At 43.2% G+C, this 18536-nt stretch overlaps 1 protein-coding gene across 9 annotated transcripts in view; it reads left to right on the forward strand.

The window, feature by feature from the left end:
* The first annotated feature begins 6775 nt into the window (after positions 1–6775).
* The window catches only part of FMNL2 (formin like 2), a 259549-nt gene continuing 247788 nt past the window's right edge, over positions 6776–18536 (forward strand). For 4 of the 9 annotated variants that reach the window (XM_038421460.2, XM_038421462.2, XM_038421461.2 and 1 more), the window contains exon 1: positions 6776–7507. In XM_038421460.2, coding sequence (XP_038277388.1) covers positions 7391–7507 — 117 coding nt within the window. In that variant the 5' untranslated portion in view covers positions 6776–7390. The remainder of the gene's footprint in view (positions 7508–18536) is intronic. The other 5 variants (XM_038421457.2, XM_038421468.2, XM_043505122.1 and 2 more) reach the window with 2 other exon arrangements.

Raw genomic sequence — 18536 nt, forward strand, 5'->3', positions numbered from 1 at the left:
AGACACAAAATTCTAGCTCCTTTTCATGTATATTGTTTATCTATTTCAGGAGTATCAATTTTTTTTCTCAAAGTCCAAACTTCTTGGTCAAGGTATAGTCAAGGTCCAGACTCCAGAGAAAATAAATAATAATAATTAATAATTAATTAATAATAAAATTAAAAGATTACAGGGTCCATTCAAAAGCATCTGGCAGCCTGGATTTGCCCGTAGGCCACCTATTGACTACCCCATATCTATTTCTTACAAATTGGGGGCTACAGTTTTCTGAATATTTACTTTTAACAGCCCCCCACCACCAGAAATTATCATTGTGAATCTCTACTCAGTTTTCTGTTACACAATTAAAAAAATAAATGTCATGCAGAAGTTACAGCAGAATGGAAATTGCATTTAAAATGTTTCCTTTTAATACAATTTAATGTAATTATTTTTGATATATTAGTCCAACATGGCTCTGTATGGTGAAATATGGCACTTTTTTTAATCAAAGGCAATAAATTACACAGTGAAGACAACAAATGTGTAAATACTTTATTATTTAAATAGCACATATATAAAATATTTTCTTTCTATTACAAAAATTAAGGAAATTCACAAACAAAACCCCCATTCATTTACCATTAGTTATGGTGGCTCTCATCAATAAACGAAATCATAAAAGAATGAGGAAATACAAAGTTAAGGATTAAAAAGGATTAAAAGGTTGCAAAATCAGCCAATCTCAAATTACGAAATGCCAGAATGAACATTGCCCATCCAACCTGAATAAGCCCCCTCTTGTGTTATGCATTCTGATAAGGACTTTAATTACATATTCCTATAATATTTTTTAACACAGGACCCTTGATTCATTCAGTGCAAAGCAAGTGGTCAAAGCAAGTAAAACCATGCTCTTTATATTTAAGTTAATCTCTGCCAAGTAATTTTATACATGGCAGGATATTGACTGATTACAGGTTTATGTTGCACTCATTACTACTTTAACATTTCCCTTTCACACTCTTCTAGTGCCACACCACAGATGGGATTGCTGAGCAAGATGCTGAAACAAACACTTATGTATTGTTGGAGTGAAAAGGTATTTTTCTCAAGTTAAAATGTGAGGATAAAGAGTACATCACTCTACTTGCATCCCAGAAAAATGATGTAAGGTGTGATCCTGCTCCTGTTATAGTCCTCTTTCCACTGAATAATTTATTGCACACATTTCCCCTAGCTTCATAGTTTATTTCACTATTTATTGGGATATTGTTTTTTACTCTGATGATTTGTATGCAAACAAACATTTTGAATGTGTCTTCATCTTTATGGAGACCATCAACACACAGCATGTTAATTTTCTTCAAAAATGCAGTGTAAATGAACAATACATGAGAATCTGAGCTATTTGACAACACTAAAACTCTGGGTTCGACTTTCTTCATCAAGTATCTTCACGCCTCCAGCTTCCATCCTGGGCACACCACACAATTCATTGTCTACAGCCCAGTACTGAGATATAACCACATTTGCTCCAACCCCTCAGACAGAGACCAACACCTACTAGATCTTCCCCAAGCATTCTCAAAACTATGATACCCGTACAAGGAAATAAGGAAACAGATCAACAGAGCCAGACATGTATTCAGAAGCGTCCCGCTGCGAGACAAACCCAAGAAAGAAACCAACAGAACTCCACTGGCCATCACATACAGTCCTCAGGTAAAACCTCTCCAATGCATCATCAGTGATCTACAACCCATCCTGGACAATGATCCCTCACTTTCGCAGGCCTTGGGAGGCAGGCCAGTCCTCGCCCACAGACAACCCACCAACCTGAAGCATATTCTCACAAGCAATTACACACCGCACCATAGTAACTCTAACTCAGGAACCAATCTATGCAATAAACCTTGATGCCAACTCTGCCCACATATCTACACCAGCGACACCATCACAGGACCTAACCAGATCAGCCACACCATCACCGGTTCATTCACCTGCACGTCCACCAATGTAATATACACCAGCAAAGCCCCTCTGCTATGTACATTGGCCAAACTGGACAGTCCCTATGTAAAAGGATAAATGGACACAAATCGGATATTAGGCATGGCAATACAAAAACCTGTGGGGGAACACTTCAATCTCCCTAGACACACAATAGCAGATTTATAGGTAGCCATCTTGCCGCAAAAAAAACTTCAGGACCAGACTTCAAAGAGAAACTGCTGAGCTTGAAACCTGCTGAGCTTCAGTTCATTTGCAAATTTGACACCATCAGCTCAGGATTAAACAAAGACTGTGAATGGCTAGCCAACTACAAAAGCAATTTCTCCTCCCTTGGTGTTCACACCTCAACTGCTAGAAGATGGCCTCATCCTCCCTGATTGAACTAACCTCCTTATCCCTAGCCTGATTCTTGCTTGCATATTTATACCTGCCTCTGGAAATTTCCACTACATGCATCTGACAAAGTGGGTATTCACCCACGAAAGCTTTATGCTCCAATACGTCTGTTAGTCTATAAGGTGTCACAGGATTTTGCCACTTTTACAGATCCAGACTAACATGGATACCCCCCTGATACTTCATCAAGTTTGTATACACTATTTCATTATGTAGCTCCAGTGAAGACATAATTAACTATCTTTGCCGACTGGTGATATTCAGTGAAGTGTTGAAAATTAACATTTAAAATTAAATACAATAAGTATATTAAGGGAATATTAAGGCTGCATAATTACCCATTCAAAAATCAGGAAATGACAAAGTTAAGACTCATAGATATTAAGATCAGAAGGGACCATTCTGATCATCTAGTCCGACCTCCTGCACAGCGCAGGACACAGAATCTCACCCACCCACTCCTACGAGAAACCTCACCTATGTCTGAGCTATTGAAGTCCTCAAATCATGGTTTAAAGACTTCAAGGAGCAGAGAAGCCTCCCTCAAGTGACCCGTGCCCCATGCTACAGAGGAAGGCGAAAAACCTCCAGGGCTTCTCCAATCTGCCCTGGAGGAAAATTCCTTCCCAACCCCAAATATGGCGATCAGCTAAACCCTGAGCATATGGGCAAGATTCACCAGCCAGATACTACAGAAAATTCTTTCCGGGGTAACTCAATCCCATCCATCTAATATCCCATCTCAGGGGTTTAGTTCTATTTACCCTGAATATTTAAAGATCAATTACTTATCAAAATCCCATTATCCCATCATACCATCTCCTCCATAAACTTATCGAGTAGAATCTTAAAACCAGATAGATCTTTTGCCCCCACTGCTTCCCTTGGAAGGGTATTCCAAAACTTCACTCCTCTGATGGTTAGAAACCTTCGTCTAATTTCAAGTCTAAACTTCCTGGTGGCCAGTTTATACCCATTTGTTCTTGTGTCCACATTGGTGCTGAGCTTAAATAATTCCTCTCCCTCTCCTGTATTTATCCCTCTGATATATTTATAGACAGCAACTATAGACTAAGACTCAATGTGGACCCTTAACTCTGCCCCCCTTCATGTATTATCATACACTAGCTAGCTTTCAGATTGCCTCATACTTTTTCACTGAAAGGTCACAAGATATTTGTTTATAATGGGAGAAATATATTTTTTCTTTCTCATCTCATTCAAATATGGCTGAACTCTTGCTGATCATCATTTCCACCAAACGAATGGTAAACCCACCTATGCAGAGACCAACCATGGAAAATAGCGTCCCAAAAGCTGGAAGTTTTACAAAGAAAAAACCATCTGGAAAAGGGGATTAAAAACAGAAACTATTTAGCAACCTTCATTACAGCTGTCACAGAATGCTTGAAACCTCAGGCACAGGACTGTGGTTTGTTCTCTGTATTATAACTCCCTAAAATATGACCCTGGGGTTGGCAGAGGACGGGAATTTCACTGATGTAGGAAAATTTTGCAATTGTTTAGCTTGGGTAACTTTTACAAAATAGGTTTCCGAGTAGAAGCCGTGTTAGTCTGTATTCGCAAAAAGAAAAGGAGGACTTGTGGCACCTTAGAGACTAACAAATTTATTTGAGCATAAGCTTTTGTGAGCTACAGCTCACTCTTCGTCGGATGCATTCAGTGGAAAACACACTGTGGAGATTTATATACATAGAGAACATGAAACAATGGGTGTTACCATACACACTGTATTGAGAGTGATCACTTAAGGTGAGCTATTACCAGCAGGAGAGCTGGGGGCAGGGGGAACCTTTTTTAGTGATAATCAAGGAGGGCCATTTATAGCAGTTGACAAGAAAGACTGAAGAACAGTGGGGGTTGTGGATGGAATAAACAAGGGGAAATAGTTTTACTTTGTGTAATGACCCATCCACTCCCAGTCTCTATTCAAGCCTGGCACATGATGGCATATATCACATTGGTAGTTGTGCAGGTGAACGAGCCTCTGATAGTGTGGCTGATGTGATTAGGCCCTATGATGGTGTCCCCTGAATAGATATGTGGACACAGTTGGCAACGGGCTTTGTTGCAAGGAAAGTTTCCTGGGTTAGTGGTTCTGTTGCGTGGTGTGTGGTTGCTGGTGAGTATTTGCTTCAGGTTGGGGGGCTGTCTGTAAGCAAGGACTGGCCTTTCTCCCAAGATCTATGAGAGTGATGGGTCGTCCTTCAGGATAGGTTATAGATTGGCAATGGCATTGGCACTCTGACAGCAGTATTGTCTGGCTATGTAGACTCCGCCCTCAGGCCCTACGCTGCCAGCACTCCCAGCTATCTTCAAGATATCACTGATTTCCTGACGAAACTACAATCCATCAGTGATCTTCCTGAAAACATCATCCTGGCCACTATGGATGTAGAAGCCTCTACACCAACATTCCACACAAAGATGGACTACAAGCCATCAGGAACAGTATCCCTGATAATGTCATGGCAAACCTGGTGGCTGAACTTTGTGACTTTGTCCTCACCCATAACTATTTCACATTTGGTGACAATGTATACCTTAAAATCAGCGGCACTGCTATGGGTACCCGCATGGCCCCACCGTATGCCAACATTTTTATGGATGACTTAGAACAACGCTTCCTCAGCTCTCGTCCCCTAATGCCCCTACTCTACATGCGCTATAGTGATGACATCTTCATCATCTGGACCCATGGAAAAGAAGCTCTTGAGGAATTCCACCATGATTTCAACAATTTCCATCCCACCATCAACCTCAGCCTGGACCAGTCCACACAAGAGATCCAGTTCCTGGACACTATGGTGCTAATAAGCGATGGTCACATAAACACCACCCTATACTGGAAACCTACTGACCGCTATTCCTACCTACATGCCTCCAGCTTTCATCCAGACCACACCACACGATCCATTGTCTACAGCCAAGCTCTACGATACAACTGCATTTGCTCCAACCCCTCAGACAGAGACAAACACCTACAAGATCTCTATCAAGCATTCTTACAACTACAATACCCACCTGCTGAAGTGAAGAAACAGATTGACAGAGCCAGAAGAGTACTCAGAAGTCACCTACTACAGGACAGGCCCAACAAAGAAAATAACAGAACGCCACTGGCCATCACCTTCAGCCCCAACTAAAACCTCTCCAACGCATCATCAAGGATCTACAACCTATCCTGAAGGATGACCCATCACTCTCACAGGTCCTTGCTTACAGACAGCCCCCCAACCTGAAGCAAATACTCACCAGCAACCACACACCACGCAACAGAACCACTAACCCAGGAACCTTTCCTTGCAACAAAGCCCGTTGCCAACTGTGTCCACATATCTATTCAGGGGACACCATCATAGGGCCTAATCACATCAGCCACACTATCAGAGGCTCGTTCACCTGCACAACTACCAATGTGATATATGCCATCATGTGCCAGCAATGCCCCTCTGCCATGTACATTGGTCAAACTGGACAGTCTCTACGTAAAAGAATAAATGGACACAAAACAGACGTCAAGAATTGTAACATTCAAAAACCAGTTGGAGAACTCTGGTCACTCGATTACAGACCTAAAAGTTGCAATTCTTCAACAAAAAAACTTCAAAACCAGACTCCAGCGAGAGACTGCTGAATTGGAATTAATTTGCAAACTGAATACAATTAACTTAGGCTTGAATAGACTGGGAGTGGATGGGTCATTACACAAAGTAAAACTATTTCCCCTTGTTTATTCCACCCCACAACCCCCACTGTTCTTCAGTCGTTCTTGTCAACTGCTAGAAATGGCCCTCCTTGATTATCACTACAAAAGGTTCCCCTGCCCCCCGCTCTCCTGCTGGTAATAGCTCATCTTAAGTGATCACTCTCGATACAGTGTGTCTGGTAACACCCATTGTTTTATGTTCTCTATGTATATAAATCTCCCACTGTATTTTCCACTGAATGCATCGAATGAAGTGAGCTGTAGCTCACAAAGGCTTATGCTCAAATAAATTTGTTAGTCTCTAAGGTGCATAAGTACTCCTTTTCTTTTCACAATATACTGTGATAAAGGTTGAAATAAATCATCTCATGGCCATTATGATTCCTCACCCTCTCATAAAATATTTAAAATTTGGAGGTTGGCTATACTAAAAGCAGACTGAATATCTGTGGCCTGCAAACAATGTTGTGTTTAGGGAACCGTGGGTAGGAAAAAAATAGAAATCCTCCTTAGGATCTGACAAGTTTGTTTCCACGTGCGATCTGGTTTAAGGCTAGCTGTGTATGGCTCCTTTTGAGTGTGCATGTTGAGCCCCGCGAACCGCAGGCAGGGACTACGAGTCCCAGCTATCCCCGGGGCGGGGGGCGGAGAGCGGCTCATGGGAGGTGGCTAGCGAAAGGGGGCTTTGTGCTGCTGCTGGCTGGGGTGTGCGTTTGTCTGGAATCGGAGTCTGCTGCGGCTCGTCTGAGTTTTGTGTGGTGTGTGTGTGTGGGGGGGGGGGCAGCTTGTATGTGTCAGAGGCAGCAGCAGCCACATCAGGGGTAGCCGGGGCGCAAGAGGGACCGCTAAGCCGGAATCATGTATCTCACCATCAGGATTGCGAGCGGGGAGTGGTGTGGAAATTGTGCAACATGCAGATAAGATCCCGGTTTCCTAACGACCTCTCCCGAAGAAAGAGAGAGCGAGCTTGCCCTGGGCAGGAGGGAGAGGAGAAAGCCAGCATGAAGGTTGAAGTAGATCATTTCCACGGCCAGTGCTAGAGGGAGACCTAGATCTGTGCAACTCGCTTCCCCGTGGCTGTTTGGTTTGGGGCGGGGGGGGGGGGGGGACACCGGATCGGGCTCAGCCAGGGAGGAGGGGAAGGGGCGAGTGGGGAGGGGGGTGGTGGAGAAGGAATAACGGAGAGAGAGGCTGTGCGGTGCATTGCACACAGACTGAGCGAGGGGAAGAGCAGGAAAAATCGCCCCTCTCCGAGGAAGGGCCATCGCCATGGGCAATGCTGGGAGCATGGATTCTCAGCAGACGGACTTCAGGGCTCACAACATGCCTCTCAAGCTGCCAATGCCCGAGCCAGGTGAACTGGAGGAGAGATTTGCCGTCGTCCTGGTGAGTGCGTGTCTTCCCCGGCGCGATCCGTTCAGGAGCAAACCGGAGCCCCACGGCGGGGGGGCTCTGCCTTAGTCTCCATCCCCTTCCCCCGCCCGGCCGGGACTCCCCGGGGAGGCTGTGTGTGTGTGTGTGTGTAGGGGGGGGAGATCGAAGCTACCAGTCCCTGGGGATTTCAGCTTCCATGTCCAGGGGTCTGCCCGTGTCTCGGATGTGTAGGAAGGAGCCAAGCTGCCGTAGGAGCCGCTCACCCATTGTCTGCAGGGGAGCGGGGCACCGGCTGGGCGGTTTGCTCCGAGGTGCTGCCGGGGGGCTCCGCGTGCACCATCCCCCTCCCCCCCGCTTTGTACCGGAGAGAGGCGGCCCATGCGGCTGGGAAGTGGCGGCTGTGGGGGGCGGGGGGGGGGGAGGGGGCGAGGCAGGCTGTGGCCAAGTTAGTGCGGGAAACGCGGCCGTTCAGTTGGCAGACCCCAGGTTTAAAGGCCGAGACGGAGCGAGCTGCCCCTCGTTCGCTGCTGGGGCACAATAGCGGGGGGCGGGTTGTGGCGCGCGGAGCGGTGGGAGTCGCTGAGGCGGAATCAAGGCGTGACAGGTTCGGAACCAGCTTTGTGGCGTCTGGAGCCTCCCCCCCAGAGCCGAAAAGATGTAGCTGCCCGCCGGTGCTTACTGGGGCCTTGCACTCAATACCTGAGGCAGCTTCCTCTTTCCCACTTCACACCCGCTCCTGATCCGCGTCTCTTCCCTTTGTAAAGCAGCCACCTTTTCCTTCTGTTCCGCGGGCAGGTCTCGTAGACATTTCTAAGCCGTGGCCGTTCAGTCAGTCGCTGAGCTGCAGGGGGCGCGGTGTCTCTGGCTGCCCCCGGGAAGGGGGTTTGGTTTAACCCTCGCCCCAGGACTAGGCAGGCCAGAGTCTGATCCCGTGCACACCAGTGTAAACTACGACTAAGAGATGGAGGCTAGGAGCCCCTGGCTTTTATAAAGCTGGGGTACGTGCATTAGGAATCTTGCCCTGGGTGGGTGACCCGAAAAGTGTTTCAAGAGCGTGCAAAAGGCTGACCGGATTCAGGCTACGGAGACTTCCACAGTGATGGTCTTGTCTGCTCTCAGATAGTGGTATCACTAACATTTCGGTACAAACGCAGTGGTAATAGATAAAAAGAATCGGATTAAATGACCTGCCCCGTGTGTTACCAATTTGCTCTTTGCAGTGAAAGCTATACTAAGGTGTTCGCAGTTCGAATATTTTGTGAACTCTTTTCTGGGAAATAAAAGGGTAACAGAGTGCGTTGCCGTTTATGTGCAAAGGCTGTGTGTTGTGCTGTTTGCTACACCACGATCAGTTCTGTTTCCCTGTCTCTGAACGGTATAATTTGTTATGGAAATCAGCATTTGTAGCAATAGTTTTCTTCTACCTAGGTTCAAGTCCAGCTAAAAGCACTAATGTGGTATTGAGGGAACAGACTACTTTGCATTTGTCTTTACTTGCCTCTCTAATTTTGTGAATGTTAATCCCCTATCCTGCTAGATGGTGCCCTAGGAAATACAATATGTAATAATTATCATTACTCTCATACTGTGTGCCCTTATAGAAGTCTATAGTGTGTGCCACATATGTGACTTACCTTCACAATGTAAAGTTCTTTCTCACTAGAAATACATTCCTATTATGTGGTTTCTATCTGGACTTCATCTGGTAATGTCTTTAAAGTCCAAAAAAAACACTCTGGCATGCAGAGTGTGAGAGCTAAAGAGAGAGAGTGAACTTGTGGCAAAGGGGGGGCATTGACACACAATCTATTGTTATAGAAGTCATAGTAAGAAATGAATTTCTGTTCATCTGAGATTATCAGTTTTTCATAATATTTAGAGATTTCATTATTGTAGTTCATTAATAACATATGCCTTGGGTTAATCTTTAAGAAATGATTGACACGTTAGTAAAGGTGTGAAGTGTTTTGTTAATTCTGAATTTCCCAATCACAAATTAAGAAAATGTATGTGTATTTTTTTCTGAGTGAGTTAAAAAAAATTAACAAACTGAATGTAAAATACTTGGTGGGGCTGTGCATTTGTCTGTCTGTCTACAGGTTAAGAAGTTATGTGGTGCATTCACTTTCCTTAGAGTTTGCAATTTCTAGAAATCCCAGCGTGCTGTCTGGGGAAGGACTAAGAGAGGTCTGGATGAAGCAAAAAATCCAAAATATATTGAAGTAAAATGCAAAAATCAAACACTCAGCCCTTCCATGGAACACATACATAAGTATATACATTTCTTGCTATTATTTCTGGTGCTGATTTTACATTACTTTTGGCTGTTAAACAGAACAGATAAGCATATATCTTGTAATATCTTTATCTGCATAGTATACATGATTCAGTATTTGAAATCAAATTCCCAGGACAGCCTTCAAGGAATGGACATAGCTTTTGTTGATGTTATATAGTATGCTCTAGGAAAAGTGCATATTTTGTTTCACATTTAAATATTTTGAGTAGATTATATAGATCAACAAAAATATTGCAATTCTTACTTGTGAAAATGATTTCCTTGTATACCATGAAGACCCTGGCACACAAAGAGGAAGGAGAGGAATTTATACAAGAAAATATGTATACCGTAACCTGAATTGTTAAATATTAATTTATAGTCACATTCTAGTCTAGACTAACCTTCTCTTGTGAAATACTTCCTGGTGTTCGAGGAACAGTTCTTAGACTCAAACTGATAGGTGTTTAGACTATTTCTGGTTAGACCCAGTCAGATTTATCATGGCTGAGAAAAGAATAAGCCTATTCAAGTAGGAACCCCACTGATATATCAAATGGCAAGGTGTTATGATTATTAGACATATTAAGGGAGCCTGATTCAGCTCTCACTTTTATCAGTGCAAATCAGAAGTAACTTTATTGAACTCATGGGAGTAACACTGATGTACCATGTGTGAGAGATCAGAATCAAGCCTACTATGCCTAAACCTATCCAGAAGACTAAATCTGAATCAGTTTATGTCAATGGTCTGTAGAAGAAAAACTGCTTTTGAATTATAATCAATGGCAGAATTAGTTTGTGAAAGGAGTAGACAGTGTGTGAGAATGCCATGTGTGTTGCACGCTTTTAATGCAACCATATAGGCTTGATCCAGCACTCCTATGAAAGTAAACAGCAATCTTGCCATTCACTTGAGTAGGAGCAGGGGATATATATTATTAGCTGGATTGTAGATACGCTGCAAGTGTCAAAGGCGCAATCCTGCAGCCTTTACTCCTGGGGGTGGCATATAGTATGTACTCTGACTGGAGTGGTCTGGTTATGACAAGCCTGCTCCTCTGAGAAAAGGCTGCAAAGCTGGGCCCAAAATTTAAGAGGCTCACAGGCCACTGTTGGAACAGGAACAAAAAAGTTGCCCCAATGACTTGGTATTTACACATGATGTCATGATGATTGATATTCATCACAACTGCTAAGAAACAGTTTGACAACTTCATAAAAGGAAAGCCTTCATGACATTCATCTCTTCTCCCTGACCCTCAGTCCTTCATGGCTTGTCCTCAGAGTGTTTCACTCTGTGATCCACCCATCCAAACACCATAATCTGAGAGTCATGGTGATAGAGTGAGTGTGAAAGAAATAGTATCCTTTAAAAAAAAAAGGGGGGGGGGAGGGGAGAGATATAAGGATAAGAGATTTATTCTGAGAAATAAGACAAAATGGACATGGTAAGGTCTAAATCTGACCTTCTGAACCCCTAAACTCCCACTGTAGTCCTAAAAGGGCTTGCTGATCATGTCAATATCATTTTTAATGTAAATGAAATTAGCAAAACTGTTTTTGACATTGCACAGAACAGCGTTCATTGCAATCACCGCTATTTGTGTGTATGCAACAACATCCTGAACAATTCTTCTCTGTTCTTGTATGCAAGCAGTGATGTCATATGTACAAGAATTCTTCCATTCAGATCCAAAACAGGGACCTTAAGTTTTACTTTTCTGTCCTCAAGCAAAATCTGAGTAGAGAGCCACAGAGATGGAAAAACATTGACAACATGTGTGTTCATGATCGAAAGCACAAGACCACATTTTTCATGCAAGTGCCTTGACATTAACTGTTCTCTTCATTCTCTCCCTTTGAAATGTTTTCTCCCAAATAACCTACCAAACAGTAATGTGGTCTGTTGTGAATATGGACAAACAGTGGCATGGATAGAGTTGTGCATATGTGGCAAACAGGTGTACCAGCTGGCATTTGCTAACCTGCTAACAACTATATATTTGAGGAGGGGTCACCCACAGAATAGTTTGTCGTACTGCCTCTTTGGTAAGCCTCATTCTCTGTGGTCTGAGGAGTATAATTTAAAAGAGGTGATGAATTACCTGGGAAATGTTCCAGGCTCTCTTTAATTTAAAAAAAAAAAAAAAAGGTTCAACACTGCCTACACTACGTAGGTTTCTTTAGTGTGTAACTGTGCTGCCAACACCACTGAAGATGCATTGTGAGTATGGGCTGGATGGTGCACAACTGAGATAGACATTAATATTTTCTCCAGGATTGGCTGCATCACACTTTTCTGTTCCTACTACAGTGAAACCTGGAGAGTCTTCCCAGCTCTGTAGTACAGACTTTTCTTTATAGAACTATTATTCTAGTGATACAAGGCACCGAGGGCATGATTATACTACAAAAATAAAAAAAAACAAAAACCCCAAACCCTGCAGCAGCTTGTCTCAGAGCCCAGATCTACAGACTCAGGATAATGGGGCTTGCGCTACAATGCTAAATATTGCAGTCCAGCTTGGGCTCTGAGGGTGGGTCTACATTGCAATTAGAAACTCATGGCTGGCCCGTGCCAGCTGACTTGGGCTTGCAGGGCTTGGGCTAAGGGCTATTTAATTGCAGTTTAGACATTTGGGCTTAGGCTACAGCCCAAGCCCTGGGACCCTCTTGCCTCACAGGCTCCTATAGCATGGGCTCCAGTCTGAATATCTACACTAGAATTAAACAGCCCCTTAGCCTGAGCCCTGCAATCCCAAGTTAGCTGGCTTAGGCCAGCCATGGGTTTTTAATTGCAGTGTAGAAATACCCTGAGACATCCCCCGTCTGGGTTTCAGAGCCCAGGCTCCAGCCCAAGTTGGAATGTCTGCACTGCTATTTGCTATTTTTAGCTCTGTACGTGCATCCGATGAGCCCTAGTCTGAAGACCCAGTTGTCTGAGATTCACTGGGGAAGCTTTTTTTTTTGGGAGGGGGGCAGTGTAGGTGTACCTAGAGTGAGCTTTTGACACCCTGTTTATTTGCGTGCGGACACACACACACTCACTCACTCACTCACTCTCTTTCTCTCCATCAATATAATCAACTCTATTTTGGGTTTTTCTGTGTCACTTATGACCATACTATCTGAGCTCAGACTTTGGTAGTGAAAAATGGTCCCAACTATTCATAAACTCTTTAGCACTGTCACGCGCATCACTCACTGCTAAAGGTACCTGCTCTGGGTTGCTGTGGGGATTAGCTCTTTCCAGGTGCTGCGCCCTCGTCTCAGTCTCTTCACTCATCCTGTCTCAACCTGCAGCCCCTCTCACTCCAAACACACTTCTTTCTCCTAGAGAATAACTGCAGACTATTTTTCCTGCAACCCCTTTCAGCTCCTGGGCTGTATACGGGCCCTTCCTGTTCCTGTCTAACTAAACCTCATTTAATCAATCCCTGCTCCCTGGCTCCTCCCTCCAGGTGTAGCCTGGGGAGTTAATTGGCCCACCTGGCCACCTTAACCCTTTTAAGCCTAGAACTTCTAGCAGTTTTGCAAAGCATTGCCTAACAACTTTGCGTGCTGCAGTTTTAGAGATTGACGATATGAATGGGCTTCCACTGGTTTTGCTGTTGTGCAATGTGCCTCCTAATGTAGATCGCTTTCACTAGCTGGGGACAATAGTTGGCTGCCCTGTTGTTCCAGAAAGACATTTCATGTGACCGGATATATGTAACATGCAAACTGATGAAAAGAAAGTAGAAGATAAAGATTTAGCCTTCTTCTTGAGAGAGAGCAAGCGTTTATTTTCGTGTCTGTATCTGCAAGCAGCGTGGTGTTTATTTTACCCTTTATCAAGTGATGTAGTTGACGTTTATATGTATTTTGCCCTTTCAATTGGATGCCTGAAATAATCATAGAAATGTAGGGCTGGAAAGGACTTGAGAAGTCTTCAACTCTAGCTCCCTGTGCCAAGGCAGGACCAAGTAAACCTAGACTATCTCTGCCAGGTATTTGTCTAACCTGTTCTTAAAAACCTCCAATGACAGGGATTCCACAGCCTCCCTTGGACGTCTATTCCAGAGCTTAACTACTTTTTTATATTTAGAAAGTTCTTCCTAATAGCTAACCTTGCTACAGATTAAGCTCATTACTGCTTGTCCTACCTTCAGTGGACATGGAGAACTTTGGTTTCAATAATGGCTCCTTTGGTTTCAAACTCACTTTTAAGCAAGAAATATGTATGCCAGGAAAGTGGCAGCACAATGCTATTGCCTACATTATCATCACTGACTTCCTAAGTGGCCAGTGGAAGATGCGAACTAAAGTGGCAACCAGATTCCAGCTGATCATGTGCTTGCCATGACAGGCACAACCTCTCAAGCATATGGGAACCTCCTGCTTGAGCAGATTCTTCAAAATGTTTTTTTTTCTTTGACATCATGAGCCAAGTGTTCACAAATCTAAGGAGCCACCACTCATTTATTTTGAATAGGAAGCCATTGACCCGCATGTTTAACCAGTATGTAGAGAAACTATGCTGTATGTGTTTATAGCCACCATCCTTCCAGTACTATTATCTGATACAGTGAATTCAGGGTTTGGAGACCTGGGGATAAAAGCTATACTTCCAGATGGAGCTTACAACAGGGTGGTCCTTCTCTAAACCTTTAACAGTGGTGCATGTTTATAGATGACACATGGTGTGGAGGAGACGGCCAGGGCAGAGTTGGCAGAGTGTATTGTTGTCTAATGAGCTGTGATTGACATCATTTGACTGTTGGCTCACATATCTGTTGAGATGTTAACATGAAACATCCCCTGGCCCTCTTCATTTTACAAATGAATGTTGTGTGCCTGGTTCCTTAGAGCCAGTGAAAGCCCTGTTTTGAAGAACTATGAGAAGGAAGTGGGGTGGGGGTGTGGGTGTGGGGGGACTCAAAGCCACTGTCATTAAAGCTTTTCTGGAAACTGCATCCAGTGGCACCGTCATTCTGCAAAGCAGCTCTACAAAGTTCTAATTCCACACATGCGCAGGTGGGTGATTGGGGCTCAAAACTGTTCCCATTGAAGGTAGTGAGAGGTTTGCCATTAAATTCTATGAAAGCAGGATTTCTCCATCAGTATTTCCCTCTTCACACTGAACTTTTGCATGTAATCTGTAGTCCGTGCTTCAGTTTCTCTATCTGTAAACTGTGTAATGAAACATTTTCCTTACAGGACTGTTTGTAAAGTGTTTTGGAAGCCTTGGATACAAGTGCTATGAAAGTCCAATGTCCTTATTTATTTATTTAATAGTGCTTAGGATCACTGTCGGTCTCAGTCTCTAAGCTTTTATCAGCTCTTCTATCCTTCACTTTACAAAATATACAGATGTAGGGGTCTGCAGATCACTAAACTTGGTAGTGACACAGGTAACTTCTGCAAGGTGTTTAGTTCCTGTCATTTCACCAAGAGTTGGGGCCAAACGAATTCCTGGCATAGCTGTTGAATTCAGTAGAATTCCCCAAAGAATGAATTTTGAAGTGGGCTTTTGAGGGCTTCATTCACAAAGAAAGTAGGCCTGGAAAATTGTGTGCAATTCTGGTCATCCCCAGCTCAAAAAAGATACGTTAGCATTGGAAAAGATGTGGAGAAGGGTAACAAAAATGATTAGCGGTATGACACAGCTTCCATATGAAATGAGATTAAACAGACTGGGCCCGTTCAGCTTGGAAAAGAGACGACTAAGGAGGGATATGAGAGAGGTCTATAAAATCATGACTGGGGTGGAGAAAGTGGATAAGGATGTGTTATTGACCCCTTCACATTTCAGAAGAACCAGTGATCACATAATGACATTAATAGGTGGCAGGTTTAAAACAAACATAAGGAAGTATTTCACACAACTCAGTCAACCTGTGGAACTCGTTGCCAGTGGATGTTGTGAAGGCCAAAAGTATAACTTGGTTCAAAAAAGAATTAGATAAATTCATGGAGGACAGGTCCATCAATCGTGATTAGTCAAGATGGTCAGGGACGCAACCACATGCTCTGGGTGTCCCTAAACCTGCAGCTGCCAGGTGCTGGGACTGGACAACAGGGGATGGATCACTTGATAATTGCCCTGTTCAGTTAATTCTCCCCAAACTCATCTGACACTGGCCACTCTGGGAAGACAGGATGCTGGGCTAGATGGACCATTGGTCTGACCCAGTATGGCTATTTTTACATTCTTACGATGCTGAGCAATTTGGACAGGACTCTGCGAGGTCTCAGATGAGTAGCCATTGGGCTATAGGATATTCTGATGTGGGTCTCCCTCAGTCTCTCCTTATTGAAGCTGTTGCACTGTGGTTTAAATAATGAAAGAATCATTGGGCCATAGACGGCAAGCAAGTGTGAGAATGACTCTGTAGGTTTGTGGTTAGAGCACTAATGTGGGAAAGCCAGGATCCAGTCCCAATTTTAGTGATTTAAAAAAAATTATTTATCCAAAGTGGAACAGCTTCAACAGGAGTGACTGAGGGACCACCCCGCTCCCGCCTCTCAGGAGACTATAGCTCAGGGTAGTCCCTGAGAGGTGATAGATCCCCATTCAAATCTCTTCTTCCCCTTGGGCAGAGTGGGGACTTCAACCAGGGCTCTCCCACATTCCAGGTGGGTATCCTAATGATTGGTCTAAAAGTTATGAGCCAGGGACTCCTCTTGGCTGTTTTGTGTAAGCTCATGAATAGGAGTGAGTTTGGTGGAGGAACGCCTATCTTCCCCCATTAGTGCATCGCTCTAGGGTTTAGGTGTCCGCATGCCTGGCTTGGGGCTGCAGTGCACATGCTTACAGGCAGAAATATAGGTGTCTAAGCACCTTTTACTGCAAAAATTCAGGTGCTGTGATTTTAGGCACCTACAGGATTGGGGGTGGGGTTGGGTCTGATTCTGGAATTTAGTCATCTAAAGTGACAAGTTAGATGCCTAAGTCTTTTTGTGATTCCAGGCCTTAGTAGTATGATTGTGATATAGGGACTGAATCTGATTGCACTTATATATAGCCAGTGTAACTCTGCTGAAGTTATTTGAGATATGCTAGGTTGAAACCAGTATCAGTTCAGCCCCATAGTATAATAGAATTATAAAAATTACACATGGAAAACCATTAGCTTTTGTTGGTCAGACCCCTTGCAATGCTAATGTGAGACAGTTTCTTCCAGACCATTTTTGAATTATTCAAGCAATGACACTTCCATCTCTTTCTTTGAGGAAATTGTCTAATAGATCTCACCATTAGAAAATGTATTTCTGATAATCAGTGTAAATTAATAGGTTGAAATAAAACTGCATGGTAACACATCTGTCAAACTGGCTTGTATATCATTTGACAGTGTTTGTAAGTTTTACTACATATATGTCACTTAAAAAGACATTAATCCTTTTAGTATCTGAAATAAAGAAATACTCCAAAGAAAATTTGGCTAACTACCGTGTTTGAGATTCATAGCCCTTAAATGAATTGCAGTGTCTGAAAACCTGAAAGATTTTTAAAATATGCAGGCTGGTGTGTAGGCATGTATTTTTCTCTTGGTAGCATATTTCCATATCAAATAATGGCCTTAATTTATTGGGCTTTACTGATGAAGGTATGAACCCATTCTGTCAAACTGCATGTGTCACTTGCTCTTGCCTTTAGTAAGCTCAGAATAGCCTGAAAGAAAGTGATAGGCTTGTTCTAAAAGACCTAGATGGAAAGGGTTATTGTATGGTGCCCACATTAGCAGGGCTGAATCCATACATCACAAGTCATTTCTCTACGAATATCCATTTTGGCAGTATTCTAGAATAAGACAAGCTCGGGTGTGAGTGGTTTTGTCCATGTCTAGTCACCATGCTGACACACATGAGGATTTCAATGGGTGCAGAAAACTCAGAGCCTGATCTTGCAAACCCAGAGTCACATAATGATGATGCTAATTATGATGATTTTTTTCTGTTTACAGTAGTCAGGTTGTGCGAGGCACTGTACAAATACATAATAAGACATAAAAAGTCTCAGACAACAGGTAGATATAACAAACAGCATGCCTTGTGTAACAGAGTTATGGGTGATCCTTATTCCTACAAGATGTCCGATTGGTTTATCTTAGTCCTTAAAGACCAGACTGTATCTCCCTTACTCCATCAATGTTCACATAGTTGACAAAATCTGGGCCTAAGAGGCTAACTGTACATGAAGACTGATGCCGTATATAATACCATTGTTATTTTTATTTTTCATTTAACAATAAATAGACTTTTCAAAATACAGAAACCGCTGCTCAGCCTTAACTATGGTGCTACTACAGCATTAGGGATGCTGCTGAATCGTTCATGATTACAAAAAAGGTTGCTCTGTTGTCCAGTAAATAACAAACACATAACTGATCCCCATTCCCCAAATACATAACCGAAACACCTCAACTTCTCAATTCGTCTGTGTGTAGTGTCCACTAACGTTTTTCTTTTCTTCTTTTAGATCTTGTCCGAAATGTGCAAGAAACAGCACTGTTTAAACATGACTGTTGCTAACCTGATTATAGTACGGGACGGAGAATATTTTCCCCCTGTGGAACATATTAGCCAAGCCATGCTATAGTTTTCCACTCAAGTAAGGGTTGTGGTATGGTTTTATAACTCAGTTCTTAGAAGAAAAAACCTATATCCCCACTAGTCAGGAAATTTGTATCTGAACTGTTCCTGAGGTCCAAGAGGGTTTCCTTTTTGAAAAGTTTACTACCCAGTAAATTTAAAATAGTGACTTCCAAAAATTCC

This window comes from Dermochelys coriacea, chromosome 11 (assembly GCF_009764565.3).
Source record: "Dermochelys coriacea isolate rDerCor1 chromosome 11, rDerCor1.pri.v4, whole genome shotgun sequence".
Taxonomy (NCBI): domain Eukaryota; kingdom Metazoa; phylum Chordata; order Testudines; family Dermochelyidae; genus Dermochelys; species Dermochelys coriacea.